The sequence below is a fragment of the Akebia trifoliata genome, chromosome 3 (assembly GCF_017979445.1).
Source record: "Akebia trifoliata isolate Shusen 1 chromosome 3, ASM1797944v1, whole genome shotgun sequence".
Taxonomy (NCBI): Eukaryota; Viridiplantae; Streptophyta; class Magnoliopsida; order Ranunculales; family Lardizabalaceae; genus Akebia; species Akebia trifoliata.
Window position 1 is genome coordinate 31,605,355 of NC_141377.1, and position 16,853 is coordinate 31,622,207.

Genomic DNA, 16,853 nt, shown 5'->3' on the forward strand with positions numbered 1-16,853 from the left:
CGTTTTGTTTATTTATTTAAAAATCTGCATTGTTTATAATAAATTAGCTCGTTTATGTATTCATATTAAGACTATTAATTTAAAATGTGAGTTTACTATTGAGTAATTTTCCTCTTACTCACCCTACTAACATAACATTACAAATGTCCTAACTACCGAGATGTCTATTCATGATAGAGAACATTATATAGAGGGGTCGCAAGATTATAATGATGAATATTATTTTTGTTATATGTGAGCTGAGATTGGAGTTTAGTGAAACTATTTTGTGTAGTTTTGAACTTTTTGTATATATTAGAATCATGTGTATTGTATCTATTTGTATGTATATGTCTAAAGAGTGAGAGTTAATGTTTATGATGTGAACAACTGTTGATCGATATGAGATGTGTAATTGATCTATGTACATTTTTAGGTTGTAATTGTAGTTATTTTTTTTTTCTTTGAAGTGATGTATATTTGTTATTATATGGTAGTTGGAATGCAGTGAATACATAGATTTTAATTATATAGGTGAAAATTTTTCATAAGTCTAATTTTTGTGCATGTATGTAACTGTTATTCAAATCACTATTTCTCTCTTTCTATCTCTCAAATGGCCTCTCTAAGACATCGAGACAACTTGAGCGAGTCTTCTTAGTCTCAATATGGTCTATGTGAATCATATATCACATTGACTCATTGAATATCCAAGTTGACTCCTCCAAAATTTCGAAAATATCGACTGAGATAATGAAAACTTGATCGAGTTAATCGGATTTTGTGTTTTTGAAATATGTAATATTAAATAAAGTTAAACCAGCATGACTCAATGTACACATTAGGACTCGGATGAGTTAACTCAGCACCTTTGGTGGGGCCAAACGAGATGAGATACCTAGTTTAAAAACCATAGACAGGAGTACAGAACTGGCAAGAACATAAGATAGGCCCGGTGTGTTGTTACCTGGTATTCTACTCCAGACAAATATATATATTTATTAGAATTTTTTTTTTTTTCTATAAATAAATTTAAGAAAAATTGATAAATTATATAATAATATATAAACAAACATTTTAACACAAAAGGGCTTTGTCAACAAACAAGGCCGGAAAATTTTGCCCCTTTCGTCTCTGAACATCACAGTTAGGGAAAAATAAGAACCCTAAGGAGCTCTTTGCTTCCTTCGAGTAAGTCCTCTCGCTAGTCTCTATATCTGTCATTCATATGTATAAGCCTTGTTTACATTAGGGTTCTCTGGTGAAAAGATTGAATTGTGATCTAAACCCTTTGTTTTTTTGGATTCATGTTCCGTTTTCTGTCTTTGTTCAGAGATCCAAGCCATAAAACCCCCCGAAAGGTGAGATTTGTTAGAATGTCGTTCAGTTTTGAGGGCATTTCAGATGATTTTCAAACCCTTTTTTTGTCTCTAACTATTTGTAGGTCTGGGTGGTTGATGGATCTTTGTTTGAGATTTCTGTTGTTTTAGCTTCATAGATATTTGAATTGGATTTGTTTTTTGGTGCCAATCCTTAAGAATTCTTTTTTGTGCAAAATTTATACTTTTTTTGCCCTAAAGAAATGTTGATGATTTGAACGAACTCTCATGTCTAATTTCTAAGTAGAATTTTCATTTTCATTTGTTCTGGATTAATGTTTCATGCAGATTTACTAGGGATTCGGTAGGAGTGGGCACAATGCAATATATGGGTTGAGCGAAACCAGATAAAAATTGTTTTTATTTATTTTTGCTGTTAATTTTGTGTCCCTTTTGTTGCACTAATGGATGATGATAGCGGATTGGGTATCCGTAATTGGGGTTATTATGAACCATCCCTTAAAGGGAACCTTGGTCTACAGCTGATGTCAAGTGTGGTGGAGAGAGACACTAAATCTCTCCTTTCGGGCCGAGATACCACTGCTTCCATGATTGGTACCAATGGTTCTTTTCACCACAGAGATTGTGGGATCCCGGGATCGTCTCTCCCTATGGAGTTTGTGAGGGACAGTTGGATCCACCAGAGAGATAAGCTTCTAAATATGCTACCAGGAAACCCTAATTTTACGATTCTATCCGAAGCTCCGGGACCTCACGCTTTCCAAATGCTACAACAACCTGATTCGTCGAAGGAAGAAAGGGTGTCTAGAATGGAAGAATCAAGCAGTAAAGGGGACGGTCCTATGAAGAAGACACGGAATAGTCGTGCCCAAAAATCCCCCAAAACAAAGAAGACTAAGAGGACCGTGCCAAAAGATGAAACTAATTCTTCCGTTCAACGAGGAAAGCCTGAGAAGAAAAGCATGGGAGTTGTCATAAATGGGTTCGATATGGATATCTCGGGTATACCTTCACCCGTTTGTTCTTGCACTGGAACTCCTCAGCAGTGCTACCGATGGGGTTGTGGTGGTTGGCAATCAGCATGTTGTACCACAAGTATTTCGGTGTACCCATTACCAATGAGCACGAAAAGGCGTGGTGCAAGGATCGCCGGGCGGAAAATGAGTTTGGGAGCGTTCAAGAAAGTGTTGGAGAAACTTGCGGCTGAAGGGTATAATTTTTCTAATCCTATTGATTTGAGGATGTATTGGGCAAAACATGGTACCAACAAGTTTGTTACAATCAGGTAGACAATGTGAATACCATTACTAGGTCCTCCCATTGCATCCGTATGTTTCTCTTGTATGTAAGTTTGTCGTCTATTGCAGAGACTTCTCAAAATAGTTTATAAGTCAATGAATTTTCTCTGCAGTGTTACACGTTTTTTGAAATTCAGACATTCATGTTCTCTCTAATGTTATTTCTTTTTCATCTCCACTACTAGTTTAAGAGCTAATTATCTTATCTGGATGCCAAGATAGAACGATTAAGGAGAAGTTGAGTTATTGGATCCTTGTAGTATGATTTAATTCCCACCCTTTATATGGTTTTATCAAGAACAGATTTTAGATTGCCCTTATCTGTAATTGTTCCTATGTATGTACCATTGTATTTTAAGTTTTCGTGATATCATATTCAGATACTACATTTTGGTTCTAAAACTAACTGATCTACATATTAAAAGACTGTTTAGGAGATGATATTAATTTTTTGGGAGCATCATTTTCAATCTAACTGTGCTTCTTTCCAATTATTCATTTGAAGACTTTGGGGAAGATCTTATAGATATCTATATTTAGTCATGGTGTTGCGTAATGACATAATGAAGTGGTTTTACATAAAAGAAGTTAATTCAGGGAAAGAGGCATAAACAGCCCAGATGGCCAGCTCATCATGAGGGTGAGAACTCACAAAGTGGGAGTTCTCATCAAGAGACTTAGTGTATGTTTGATTGCATGGAAAGTGACTTTCCATGGAATTTGAAATCCATGGAAAAATAGTGGTGGAAAATAGGTAGAGTTGGAAAATCAAATTCCATTGTTTGATTTTACTTGGATAAAATCATGGAAAAAATATGAGAAAAAAAGAAGAAGAGAAGATGAGGAGGAAGAGGGAGGGGGGAGGATGTGGCGGCGGCGGCAATAGCGACGGAGACAGTGGTGGTGGTGGAGGCAAGTGAGGAAGAAGAAGGGAAAACGTGATGGTGATGGTGGCGGCGACGGAGGTAAGTGAATAAGAAGATGATGAAGAAGATGGGGGGAAAACGTGGTGGTGGTGGTGGTGGCGGAGGAGGTAAGGGATGGAGAAGAAGGAGAAGAAGAGAGAGAGAGAAGGTGGCCGGAGATGGTGATGATAGAGATGGAGACGGCGCAAGTGATGACGATGACGACGAGGTTAGTGTAATGGTGGTGGTGGTGATGGTGGTAGGAAAGAAGAAGATATGAGTGGGGAAGAATTAGGGATGGAAAATATGGGTGGATTTCACTTTCCCACCCATATGGGTGGGAAAGTGAAATCCATGTTTTGGTGGACTTTTTGATTGGGGTGAAAAATGAATTTCCATTTCCATGTGCAATCAAACACTTGAAAAATGTCATTTTCCATGGAAATTGATTTTCCACCCTATTTTCCATGTGCAATCAAACATACCTTTAGATATTTGTTCTATCCGTCCGATTTTCTGTCTGCTATTGGTTTGTCCTTCTAGTGGATGGAGAGGATGGACTCACCTAGGATACACACTAATCTCATGGTCCATGGAAGAGGAACTAGTCCTGTAGGCTGTTTCTTTTATTTTTTTAATTAACCTTATTTATTTTCCAAGGTTTCTTCCAAAGTGACATTTTTTATCGGGTGTGTATCCTTTGATAGAATTCTTACTATTGATAATATGCATTGTGGTTTTTGCCAAATGTGTAAATCGAATGGTCGTTTGGAATGCTACTTCTGTGCCATTTCACTCTCTTAGGGGCACATTGAGAAAAATTGGTTAATTTTTGGATTCCAGCTTTATTATTTTCTTTATTTTAAATTATTTTGGTTTTTTATTTTTCAGTTTTGTCTTTTTGATTGTTTCCCACCCTGTTGGCTTGGATTTGTACAGTTTATGCCCTTAGCTTTTTTATTTTTTATTTTTTTAGTTTTAGTCTTTTCTTTAGCTTAAAAATCATCCAAATTATTTCCAAGTGAACATAATCTATTTTGAGGTGGTTCAAAGGATATAAAGTCAACTTATTCAAACATAAATTGAGATGTTGACCATAGTTCCAGAGACAATGGGTACATTGCATATTTGGATCGTTTCCTTTGATTGAAATCCTGACTTTGGATAATATCTGGCCTTAGGGTATCACTTCAGTTGATTTCTGTTGGCTTTGCAAGGTAAGTGGCAAATCAACCACTCACTTTCTTCTCCATTATTCTATCTTGCATCAACTTTAGTCTCATTTTGTCTCTGTTAAACAATTTTTGGTGCTTTCTGTCATCTATTCTTGCTGTGAAGATGAAGTATTGCAGGACTTTCTCCTTCTTCCTGATAATGGAGTTCAATTTTGATCTAGGCTTTTCTATTTCGTTGAGTATGATACAGGTCCATCTAGTTCTTTTGACTTCTTAAATCGGCGTATGACATGATCAAGGTTAAAAAAGTAATTGGGCAAGGAACAAGTTGGTCAAATCTTCAAGGCTGAATCTTGTCATGGTTTAGTGTTGTTAACTTAGGTTTGCTGAGGTTCTTCGTAAGACTTGGAGCATCAGGTGATTGAGCGAAACTCTTAGATGAAAAGGAGAAACAAAACCCTTTGTTCTATTTAGGAAATGTATTTTAGGCATATCTTAGGCCTTTCCAATTTTAATCTATATAGTCTATGCAATTTTATGTCATAGCTTTAGACAGTTAAACGGTGAAAGGAAATTCATGACAATCGACCACAATATGTAGGATAAGTTGGTGGTGGCAGTGGTGGTGATGATGATAAAGCCGTGGGCGTGTGTTAGTGTGTGTGGAAATGACCGCTGTTTTGCAAATATCTATTGTGGAAATTTTATGTAAATGATTTGACAACAAAATGGATCTTGAGCCCATAGTTCGGTCAGTTGGAATATTGCAAAGTGAATTTGAGGTTGTGGATTTGACCAAAGTTTAGCAACCAAACAAAAAAGCATTTATTAGGGTTGGTTATACCATGTTTAGGAGAAATTCTTGTCCATCATCATTATCCTAAAAATTTGGGGTTAGTTGAATGAATCTTGTTCTTCCATTAGGCAAGCTTGGGACACCCTATTCCTTAGGTATTGCCTGATGCCTTCTTTGCTTTGATTTGGATCAAGGAGGACTAAGAGGAGATGGAAAAGGAAATTAAGCTGTGTTGGTAAAAAAGGGGAAGTGGGAGAATTATGCCCCATATCAATGTTACATTTGCATCCATGATCTACTAAGAATTGGTGTTATTTGTAAAGATGAGAAGTTAACAAGCCTTTCAGTCCTTTCATATATTGTCGGCTTAAGGGAATCCAATGGAGCAATGGCTTGTGCTCTTTTGATTGGTTGGGTTCAATGTAGTCAAAGCTTCACGTATGCAACATCTTGTCACCTCTTCGCTTGATTGACACCCTTATGTCATGGTTCCGTGGTGCGATATGTGACCTTCATCAGATTTTGAAAAAGCTAGAAAGTTTTGGAAGGATCTATAAAGCTCTAGAAGATGGTAGAAAATGTAGAATATTCTTGAGGAGATAAAAGAGTCTAGAAGATTTTAGGGGATTCTCTAGCATAGCATAAGGATTATATATTGTCTTGGACACTTTGGGAATGTAATAAAATAGGGATGTTCTAGAGTAGGTCTATGATAGTCATAAATGTAGATTAAGAAGGTTTTGGAAAATGAATTGATGATATAGTTGTCTTGAAAGTCCTCCCAAGTCTATATGAAGAGGTGAGATCTTCATTTGTAATCATCCCCTTTGGGATCAGCTAAGCTTGAAGAGCGAGTAAAACTTCCAAGTCAAGTGCAAATGTGTATCTATTTTCTTGTGTGAGTGCCATTGAGAGTTGGGGAATTTCGTGGGGCTCATTGGTAAGGCTAACTTGAGCTATATCGTGGTCATTAGCTCAAGCCTCTCAGACTTGCGCAATGTGTGTGTGTGTTTGTGTTGGGGGAAAGAGCCTATTTTAGGGGAAGGCCAACTTTTTGTGGGAGTTGGTATCGGGGTATGTTCAGGGAGAAAGTTTGTTCATGGGAAATCCAACTATAGGGAATGTGGATAGTGAATCTTTAGAGGAAGTTGGCATCAAGGCTACACTACAGAGATAGTGATAGCAATTGAGCTGGGCGAGAATGGAGGTCTCAAGGAAGTGACTTGGAGGTACGGATGTGCCATCAAGGCCAAGAAGGCAAGGTCAAGTTAGGCAGGGCCAAAGAGAGCTCAAAGAGGTGCACAATAGCATAATGGATGTATGGAATGACTCCGAGTTGGGCAGGGGATGGAGGACCCAAGGAAGCGACTTGGAGAGACAGATGTGCCACCATGGCCAGGAAGGCAAGGTCGAGTTAGGTGAGGGCCAAACAGAGCTCAAGAGGCGGCACGATAACATAGTGGATGTATGGAATGACTTTGAGTTGGGCAAGGGATGGAGGACCTAAGGAAGCAACTCGGAGAGGCGAATGATATTATCACCAAGGCCAGGAGAGAGAGTTGAACAAACAATTTGGGTTAGGTGAGGGCCAATGAGGCATTATGACCCCCCCCCCCCCCCCCCCCCCCCTAAAAAAAAAAAAAAAGAAAAAAAAGTATGATAAGCAACCACGAAGGACCCAAGGAAGTAGTTTTGGACAAGTGAAATATGGAGGTGATAAGGACGTCGACAAAATCAAGAGTGTCAGTCTCATTATGTGTCTCCTTCATCAAATCATGAGAAAGCTAAAGAGTTTTGGAAGGGTTCAGAAAGCTCTAAAGTATGGTAAAAGACAGAATATCATTTAGGAGTTTTGCACTTGAGGAACCTGTTTCTTTCCTCGCATTTTGTTACTGCCTTTATAGTTCATTTTGGTTTCCATAAAGGGGAAAAGAAAACCATGTGAATCACGCTATGCATAATCTTTCAAATTATGTGACAAATGGAGAAACAATCTAGGGTTGGGAGATGGTTACTGAAGGTTTGAGTGGTGTTAGAAATGGGTAGAAAATTTTCTTATTCGGTAGAATAGATCATTTGAAGGCATAACACATTTATTTCTTTTCCTTAGGTTTTCATGTATGAGTTTTGTAAAAGGAGATGGAAGTTCAGCTTACAATAATTTTTTTTTACCTGTTGAATATTTCAAACATGGGATGAGTAGGTTTAAGAGTTTGTAGTGTTAGACAATCTAATTATATCTATTGTTCATTTTCTTCTGTCTTCTCACTGTTTATGACATTATGTTTTCTATTCAAGAACTGCTTTTTGTTTGATTTTCAACTGCTGGTCTTAACATTAACTACCATCTTCTCATCTTTTCAATTGTTTTAGTGAGAACATAGCCCATATGTCTTGTATAAACAATTCGGAAAATGTCCAATTCATCCCTTTAGTAACTCATCGCTCTCTGTAGAATTTCTTAGAGTATTTGATTAATTGCTTTCCATTTGACCTTCACAACTTAATGCTCTTAATACCATTATTTTCTTAGCAGAGTAAATTAACATTTAGTATCTGAATTCTTGGGTGGAAATTGTCACGGACATGTTTTAGTCCTGTTGGTTGATACATTGTCAGACCATTTTTTTCCCATGCGGTTCAATTTCTTGAACATTTGAGTCGTATTCTTTTTTCCGTGTTGTGCATTGGTTCATCTTCCACAATATAACATTGCTGAAATGTCTTGATACCAACACCAGGCCCAATCCTTATCGTTTGGTTTGTTATACAGTGATAAGTTCTAGGGATGCCAGAGCATGGGGTTCCATGAATTCAGTGGACTTGGTGATAAGTGGGTATAAAAGTATATCAATAATGTCAGAGTGAATTTAACACCACCTTTTAGAGATGATACAGAAGCTCGAAAACTCACTCTTGAATCTCTGTATATGTGAGCTATTGGAAGTGGTCTTGGGGATATATAGTAGGCGTTTGGATATGACTCCTTGGCTATTTCTGACTTTTGCGGAGAGTTAGAAGTCGTTTGGATGTGTTTGGATGAACAACTCCTTCGAAGAGTTACTCCGCGCAAGAGCAAGAAATTACTTTTTGTGAAGAAGTCGAGAAAACCTATTTCTCAAAACTCATCTTGCGGGAAGTCAAAATCTAACGGTTCATTTTACCAAAATACCCTTAAATTTATTAATTTTCTATGAAAATATTCCTAATTCATTTGCCCTTAAATCAAACGAAAGAAACATTTATTAATATTAATATTTTTTTTTAAATTTTGAGTATAATGGATTTAAACATTATATTAATATTTATATATATATTATATTAATATTATAGTTAAACACATTATATTAATATTTATATATTTAAAATATTATATTATATTAATATTTATTATATTATATTATATTAATATTTATAGTTAAAATGTCAAAAACAATATAGTTTGAAGGCATATTATGACACTAAAGACAGTCTGTCAATTTTTTTTTTTAAATTTTGAGTATAATGTATTTAAACACATTATATTAATATTTAATATTTAAAATATTATATTATATTATATTAATATTTATAGTTAAAATGTCAAAAACAGTATAGTTTGAAGGCATATTATAACACTAAAAGACAGTCTGTAAATTTTTTTTTAAATATTATGTCATATTATGTCAAAAACAATCTGTCAATTTTTTTTTTAAATTTTGAGTATGATGGATTTAAACATATTATATTAATATTTAATATTTAAAATATTATATTATATTATATTATATTAATATTTATAATTAAAATGTCAAAAACAGTATAGTTTGAAGGCATATTATGACACTAAAAGATAAAAAACAGTAACTGGTATAATATAAGGGTATTCTGGTCTTTTTCTAGAAGTCATGAGAAGTCAGTATGGTTCCCAAACAGATTTCCAGCACAAAAGTACTTCTGCCAGTACTTCACAGAGTTGATTGCCAAATGCTCTTTCTGCACAGAATTACTTTTCTAGCTCCTCCATAGAGTACTTCAGCTCCTGTTCTTTGGAAGAGTAGTTCTGCTCCTGGTATCCAAACAGGCCCATAGTTTCTATATATGTATTATCCAAAGGGCAGGATTGTGTTGGCAAATAAATTATGGATTTTGATGAAGTCACATTTAAGAATATTGTCAGTCAGTTTAACTAGCTTTGTTAAGATCGTGAGATGTTTCACATTGCTTGAATGTGAAGATCATCAATAATGGATATTTTTTACAGAGCTTACATCAACACGACTTGATTGGTTCATTAGATTTCTAATTTTTAGGTTTAGGATTTTTTATATGAGCCTAATCATAATTGTAAACATCTTGAACTGAGTGTTTTGATGTTTTCTATTGTTGAGATTATAATATGAACCAAAGCTTAATAATGTTTGAAGAGAGGGTTTTAATCTTTAATTGCAAAATTCTCTTTTAAGTATATTTGGAAACCTTTTCTTCTTATATTGTTAAATTGCTCACTTCTGAAAATTGATAGTAGCCTTTGGGAAATTATAGTTGGAAATCCAAATTTCTACACACTACTTTTATAACACTCATTAGTCTTAACCAAGATTTAAAATCTTGTTAGGAAGGAACATTTCAAGAGAAAAATCTTTTCAAAACATTTCAAGACAATCCTAAACATATTCTAAAGGCCAAACATTTAGGGCATGTTTGGAAATGGGAGTTGGAGTTACAATTCTTAGAATTCTAATTGGTTGTTTGGTTCATCAATTCCATCGAGTTGCAATTCCAAGAAGGTCCTCAACTCCCATTTTTAAAGTAGTTATAACTCTCACCTATGTCGTTGGGATTTACAACTTCAGGCAAAAATCTTTAATCCCAAAAATCGAGTTAATTCACATGAGTCATCTAGTATACATATTAGGGCTGTCAATGGCCTAGATTGGGTCAGGTGTTAAATGGCCTGGGCCTTTTAGGCTAAAAAATTAAGTCCTAACACAACCCATCTAAATATCGAGTCAGACTAAATAAATAAAACCTTAATCCAAGCACAGTCCACATTCACCAACATTTGGGCCATTTGCGGGCTAATCCAATTTCAAAGACACTACGGAGATAGGGGGATTATTATAAATTTAATTTATAATAAGACTATTATATATTGTATTTAATATAGTATAACGAGCCGGGCCACCCATCAGGTCTACAATCAAAATCCAAACCCGACCCTATTATCAAACAGGCCTAGACTGGCTGGCCTGATAGCTAAATGAACTTAATTACTGAACCAAACCTGGTCCATAGCGGGCTAGACTGAATAGGGCCAAAATCCGGCCCATTGACAGTTCTAATATAAATCATTCAACTCATTTTGCATTATTTATGATCTAGATTACTATTTAAATTATTATTATTTTTTTATAAAATAATGTGATTAGAATACATCATAAAATGGGTTGGATATTATCCGAAATTTGAGTGATCTGAATTTAGCGGTTTGGACCCTTGGAGTAGATATGAGGGAAAAATATAGGTTGATATCCCTTAACCTGAGTCGGATCCCAATTAGATATGGATCCATCCTTATATCCGCCTAGATCCGAATGATATATTTAATATAATAAATATTTAAATCAATTATTTGTATAAAAAAAATACATAAAAGTCAAATTAACTTGATTGAGTCATAGTTGATCTTAGCAAAAACGAGGGTTGAAGTTTTTTTTACAAATCCTCAGCTGAATTCCTAGATAAACAAAATATTAGAATTATAACTAATTCCACCGATTCCAACTCTAACACCGATTAACTCCGGCTTCCAAACACACCCTTCATGTAGAGTTTAATTTTTCATTCCACACTTGGGCAAAATCTGAATGTCTCCCTCATTGAAACATTTCAAAATGGAATGAAATTCTAAATTATGATCGTAAAATATCATCTGGGTTGATGGGAACTAAAACAAATTTGGAAGCAATATGCTTTATAAGAGGGAACTCGAGCACATTCACAGTAGCAATTCATTCAGAGTGCCGATTTTGTAATTCAACCTGATGGTAACTCAAAAACTCACTGACATGACAGGTGCAAGAATCATAGATTTTTTTCTCTCGGGATACACAACTTTATGGAGATATGCAGTTGTCTATCCCAAGGGAAAAAAATCTACTGTTCTTGCAAGGTACACGCCAGTTGAGTTTTTGAGTCACACTGTAAGTTGAGTTACAAAATCATTACACATTCATTATGTACCTTAGGTTGCATTTAAGTGGCATCCACAACACTTTCACAGTTCTCTTCGTACTTAACTAAAAATGATTCCCCATGAGCATAATTTCTTCAGATATCAAACATCATCAGTTCTCTAGATCTGTAAAATACTTCTTCTATGCCTTCATATTAATTGTAAATATATATATTTTTTTCTATATTTAACAGGTGGATTGCCAATGAATTTTTTTTCTTTCTTGAGCCCAATTTGTTATAATGATTGTGATGTGTACCCATTTACAGTTTCTACAATGTCGATTAAAACAGAAAAACGAAAAGCTCGTGAGTTGTGTCCTCTATTATGCGGTTATGAACTTATGTTTATGTCTATTGCAATATGAACTCAAGAAAAAAAAAATGCAGTTACTTCTATCCTTTTTATTCCTGCTCAGCTTCTATGGCTATGCAATCACTCATTATCGTTCCTATTGGAAAGCATCATTTAAGAAGCTTTCGTCCTTGAAACACTGTTGAAATTTGAAGTAGGAATTTTCCAGACTTAGGAACTCTGCTACAATCTGCAGGAGCCCAGCCAATTTGCTGCTTCTCGTTGTCGTAAATCACTATTCGATCTTGAAACGAAATATCTGTAAGCATAGATAGAGAGGGGAGTTAATAAGAAAGTTAAAATGTTAAGGTCATGGTACGATACAAACAATCTCTTACCTCCGACGATGTTGAGATTTGGCTCTCCAACTTCACTACCATTTAGAATACCCAAGCAAACATTGCCACGCGACTATAAAAGAAAGAAACAAAAAAAAAAAAAAAAAACTATTAGAATGTTTGATCTTCAGTGTTTCCGTCCACTTTGTTGAAAAGATTAAGAGGTGTTTCTTACGGATATAATCAGATAAGCTTCCGGGGGTATTTCCAATTGAGCTTTCTTGCCATTTGTGAAGCTCAATGTTAAAGTCTTGAAGTAGGTCTTGACATCAAGAATCGATTTGAATGGTTTTGAACCTTTCCAGCAGACGGGGAGTGTCTTATCATGATCCGCTGCTTTCAATGGCGTACGACTTAAATCTTTCCTTAACTGTATACACAAACATCGTAAATCAGTTTCAAAGAAACCCATAAAGAGTAGGGATCAATCCACTTCTTTGTTTTCAACTCACCGAAGAAATTAAAGCTTTGTAAGCTTGTGAATTGAAGTAAGTGTACGTGCTCCCGCTGTCAAAAATTATGGGACCCTTAACACCCGTAGACATTTTTCCGAAAATGAGTTCTGCAGTCCCGGGTGAGTAGTGTTCGCTGTGATACAAAGAACAAATGCAGGATTCAGGATAAAAAGCCGTAAAATGGATTCCATATAAAAAACAGAAAAAAGTGAAAGGGGGTGCTTACTGTGAGGAACTTTGTGACATCGATGTCCAAACTAAACCTGATGTAGGTACAGGATCTTCTCCAATGAAGAGAAAACCTCCGCTTTTCCCACTTAAACAATGCCCAATCACATTTCGTGTTAGACCCATGTTCCGAAGCTGAGATACAATGCTGGATTTACCGTTTCCAAGGCCAAATACTCCGTCGGTGGGCGATGAGGTTCCACGGGGAACATGTTGGTCATATCCACATCTGCGAACAAAGGGATTCCAAACTATGATCCAATTAAGATTCCGAAGAATCAAATGAAATTAAAGCATGTAAAATCATTGAAAGATTTGGAAAGGGCACGTGTAAATTACCCACCCGAAAGCCAAGCGAGGTTTAAAAGGGTTCCGTTGACAAGATGGAGGGGGAACACATCCCTTACAAGGACAACCGAGGGAGGAACTATCATCGGCATACTCGACATCATAGTCGCATTGATCATGTGGGTTCTCACATTTGTGATCATGAAGGGATTGAAGAGACTTGCAAATGGGGTCTGAACAGAAGACGATGCCATTCTTGTTGGGTCGGTACAGAGGGTGAGGCACCTACACAAAGAGAGAAAAATATGATATGATCGACGATAACAATCAAAATAAAAAAGGCAAATCTTTACTATTATAATGAGAGAAGGGGGAGTAGGTGTGATTCGACACCAAAATTTGGATTCCACCCCCCATCTTTACATTTAAACTAAATATTATTAGTGTCATTTTTAGTCAAAAATCAATAAAATTACAATCCCACGACCCTATAATTAGATAATTAGTTTTGAAAATTACAAAAATATCTCGATCTTTAAAATTCCTTTAATTAATATTTTAAATTATGCCCTTATAATATATGTGCGTTTGCACATGCTACCTACTGGTGGAATCAGAATAAAAAGGCAAATTAGAAATAAACAGAATGTGACACAAAATTTTCATGGTTCAGCAAGATTGCCTACAACCATGGGATGGTGATGAGATCCGATTTCACTATTTTACAGTCACAAAGTCACAATCTCACTTCCTCTAAAAAAAACTGAAAAATCAGAGGACAATGCACAAACATAATGGTATCCATCGATGAGTTTTTGTATAATTAGATTTACCTTGGAACAGCTGACACAGGGGGCATCACATTGGAGCCATGTGAGGTCGCTGCCTGTGTCGATGTCAAGGTAGTAGGGCTTCGCTGGGTTGCCGACGGAGAGAGCAACATAGTAATATCTAAAGGACAAAAGAAGACATTACTCACATCGATTATATCATCATATTACAGTATAAAAGAAGGATAAATTTTTCAACATCAATGGTGACGAGCCGAAGAATGACCAAATATTGAAATTTTTTAACGGAACTGAAGGTGGAAAGTATAGAACCCAATTTAGGATAAATGGGTTCTGAATTTTACTTAAAAAAAAAAAATAAAATGTTAGAGTTTTAAATCAATTTAGGCAAATTGGGTTGCTCAAACTGAATTTTGAACCAGAATTGAGTTTTAAATCAATTTAGGCAAACTGGGTTATTCAAATTTGTTGTTCAAACTAACATTTGTACCAGAATTATCAAAGAAACTGTGAAAAAAATCGAAAATTTGAAAATGGGTCGTCGAATTACAGAAAACCCATATCGCATAAGGAATCAAAATCCCAAAACAAATACATGAATCCTTGAAACAAGAGAAACCCCATAATGTAAAAAAAAAGCAGAAATTTCAAACCACCCAAGTAAACAAAAACAAACATTATTACAAGAGATTCAAAAGAAAAAAACCAACCCAATGGGATAAACATTTCCATAAATTGGGAAGACAGCAGTGGACCCAATACGTCCAGCAGCAGCAGCAGCAAATTTGGCTAATGGGGACTGGAGCTGATTTGGTTCTGCAGAGCAACCTTGAAACGAAGTTAAAGATGAAACCAAAGACATTAAAAACAACAGCATCACTACGTTGCCTCTCTTCTCCATCATCTCTGTATTGTTTTGTGGATTTAGCTCTGCTTCGAGTCAGAGTTAAAGACTTAGCTTTGTAAGAAAAAGCAAGAATTTTTTCAGTTGTGGTGGTTTTGAAAACTTAGAGCAGAAAAGGAAATGGAGAGAAAGAACGCGTTTTCTGACTGAACGTTTGACTCTTGGAGAGAGAAATTTGGTTTCAACGCGGGAATTCGAGATGAAGATTTGTCGACTCTAGTTTGCTTAGTAGAGAAGAAAATAGAAAATAATTGGGTGATATAGGCACGACAACTTTTACTTACACCACACCAGACCAACCTATATGGAGACATCAATTTAATTTTTGACCATGATTTTAAATCTCGGCCGAGATGTCTCGTCCAATATGTCTCGGCATCTTCTACCAACGAAATAGATAGACAAATCAAACGTATCAGATGAGATTTAAAATCACAATTCATTTTTCTCATTGTCGAACGAAACGACTCAAACATATTAGAAAACTCGTTCGAGATGAGACGCCAAGACGAGTTTTAAAACCATGAAACTTACTGAATATTGTGAAAGACTCGAATGAATCAACTCAATTTTCAAATATACCAATGAGGTAATTGGTTCATATAAAAAAAAACTCACTCAACAAATCCCAAGTTTGTTTCGAAGTGCCTTAGTCAATTCAAATTTGTCCAATTTTGAAAATATGATTTAACCTTGTAATTTTTTTATTTTGAATTTATGCTCATAGAACAAGGTAATTTAATATTGATAACTTTAAATTGCAAATGTTGAAAATTGGTTTGACTAGGTATGGATACCTCAAATCCAACTACCAATTAGGTTGGGCTCGTTAAATAATAGAGTCATGATAATATGACTCGTCAGGTAGCATAGTCAATCGACTCCTTGACATAGATAGGTTTGGGAATCGTAGATCTATATGTCTTGAGATACACAATTGCTCTTCCCCGTAATAATAAAAAGTGTATCCCGATGCATACAGATCTACGATTCTCAAACCTGTCCACGTTAGGGAGTCGATTGAATATGTCATCTGGCGAGTCATATTATCAGGACTCTAAATAATAATATAGCCCAAATTCAACTTAGAATTATTAATCGTTGTCGTCATCCTCATCTATATATTATTTTCTATGTTAGGATTCTTAATCTATTCTTTCTAGGGTTTTATAGTTTATAGGGAAAAATTATATCACATACCTTGAGATTTGGGTCAGAATTATTGAAACCCCTTTTGTTGTTGTCTCTTTGTTATATGTCAGGATAAAGGTCCTTGTTGATTACCCTCAGGCACGTATGTTACTCGTGGGAAAATTGTAACACTGTAAGAATGATTTGAAATTTCGTACCTTCTCTTGTCCTCGCCTTAATTATTATTGACTTATCCCATTTAATTTTCATAGAACCTTCTCCTATATTTATGCCCAGACCATCAATAATAATCCTTATTTAATTATTTTTTTTTTGGGGTGGGGTGGGTGGGTGGATTATGTCTCATTAACTCTTATTTATATAAGAATGAAGCTCAGTAGGCCTTGCAACAACAACTTTTACAAAGAGCACACCAAGATGTGTGTTAAATCCTCAATATTATTTTAATTGGTGTGCTCTTAGTAAAATTTGGTGTGAAAATAAAATATATCTTCATTTACGAAGACCCAATAAATCCATTTTAGGTCTGAATGATTGTGCATTAAAAATAATTAGGAAAATGCAATTTTCTTACCAAATCAGGAAAGGGAGAAAGTTTTACAAATTGATTTTTAGAATAAGTGCTTTATAAAG

General features: G+C 35.4%; 1 protein-coding gene and 1 pseudogene across 4 annotated transcripts; one reads left to right on the forward strand and one right to left on the reverse strand.

Moving 5' to 3' along the window:
* Positions 1–1,022: 1,022 nt before the first annotated feature.
* On the forward strand, positions 1,023–2,795 carry LOC147406385 (protein BASIC PENTACYSTEINE1-like). Of its 3 annotated transcripts, none has more exons than XM_086434394.1 (2): positions 1,023–1,170; positions 1,647–2,795. In XM_086434394.1, exon 2 carries the CDS (start codon positions 1,763–1,765, stop codon positions 2,606–2,608), a length of 846 nt encoding a protein of 281 aa, XP_086290520.1. In that variant the 5' UTR covers positions 1,023–1,170; positions 1,647–1,762; the 3' UTR covers positions 2,609–2,795. The 3 variants fall into 3 exon arrangements, with proteins under 3 accessions (XP_086290520.1, XP_086290518.1, XP_086290519.1); XM_086434392.1 differs by having other exon boundaries at positions 1,028–1,170; positions 1,313–2,795; XM_086434393.1 differs by having other exon boundaries at positions 1,035–1,339; positions 1,645–2,795.
* A 9,114-nt stretch (positions 2,796–11,909) lies between these two features.
* On the reverse strand, positions 11,910–15,259 carry LOC147406386 (aspartic proteinase Asp1-like; annotated as a pseudogene). Its single transcript, XR_015176442.1, has 8 exons — positions 14,875–15,259; positions 14,207–14,324; positions 13,429–13,658; positions 13,084–13,314; positions 12,855–12,990; positions 12,578–12,772; positions 12,403–12,475; positions 11,910–12,323 (listed from the first exon to the last, which is right to left on the reverse strand). The product of XR_015176442.1 is annotated as an aspartic proteinase Asp1-like (transcript).
* Between the last annotated feature and the right edge of the window lie 1,594 nt (positions 15,260–16,853).

Bases quoted from the DNA above. Each gene is read 5' to 3' on its own strand.
- LOC147406385 (XM_086434394.1), top strand. From the start codon at position 1,763: ATGGATGATGATAGCGGATTGGGTATCCGTAATTGGGGTTATTATGAA.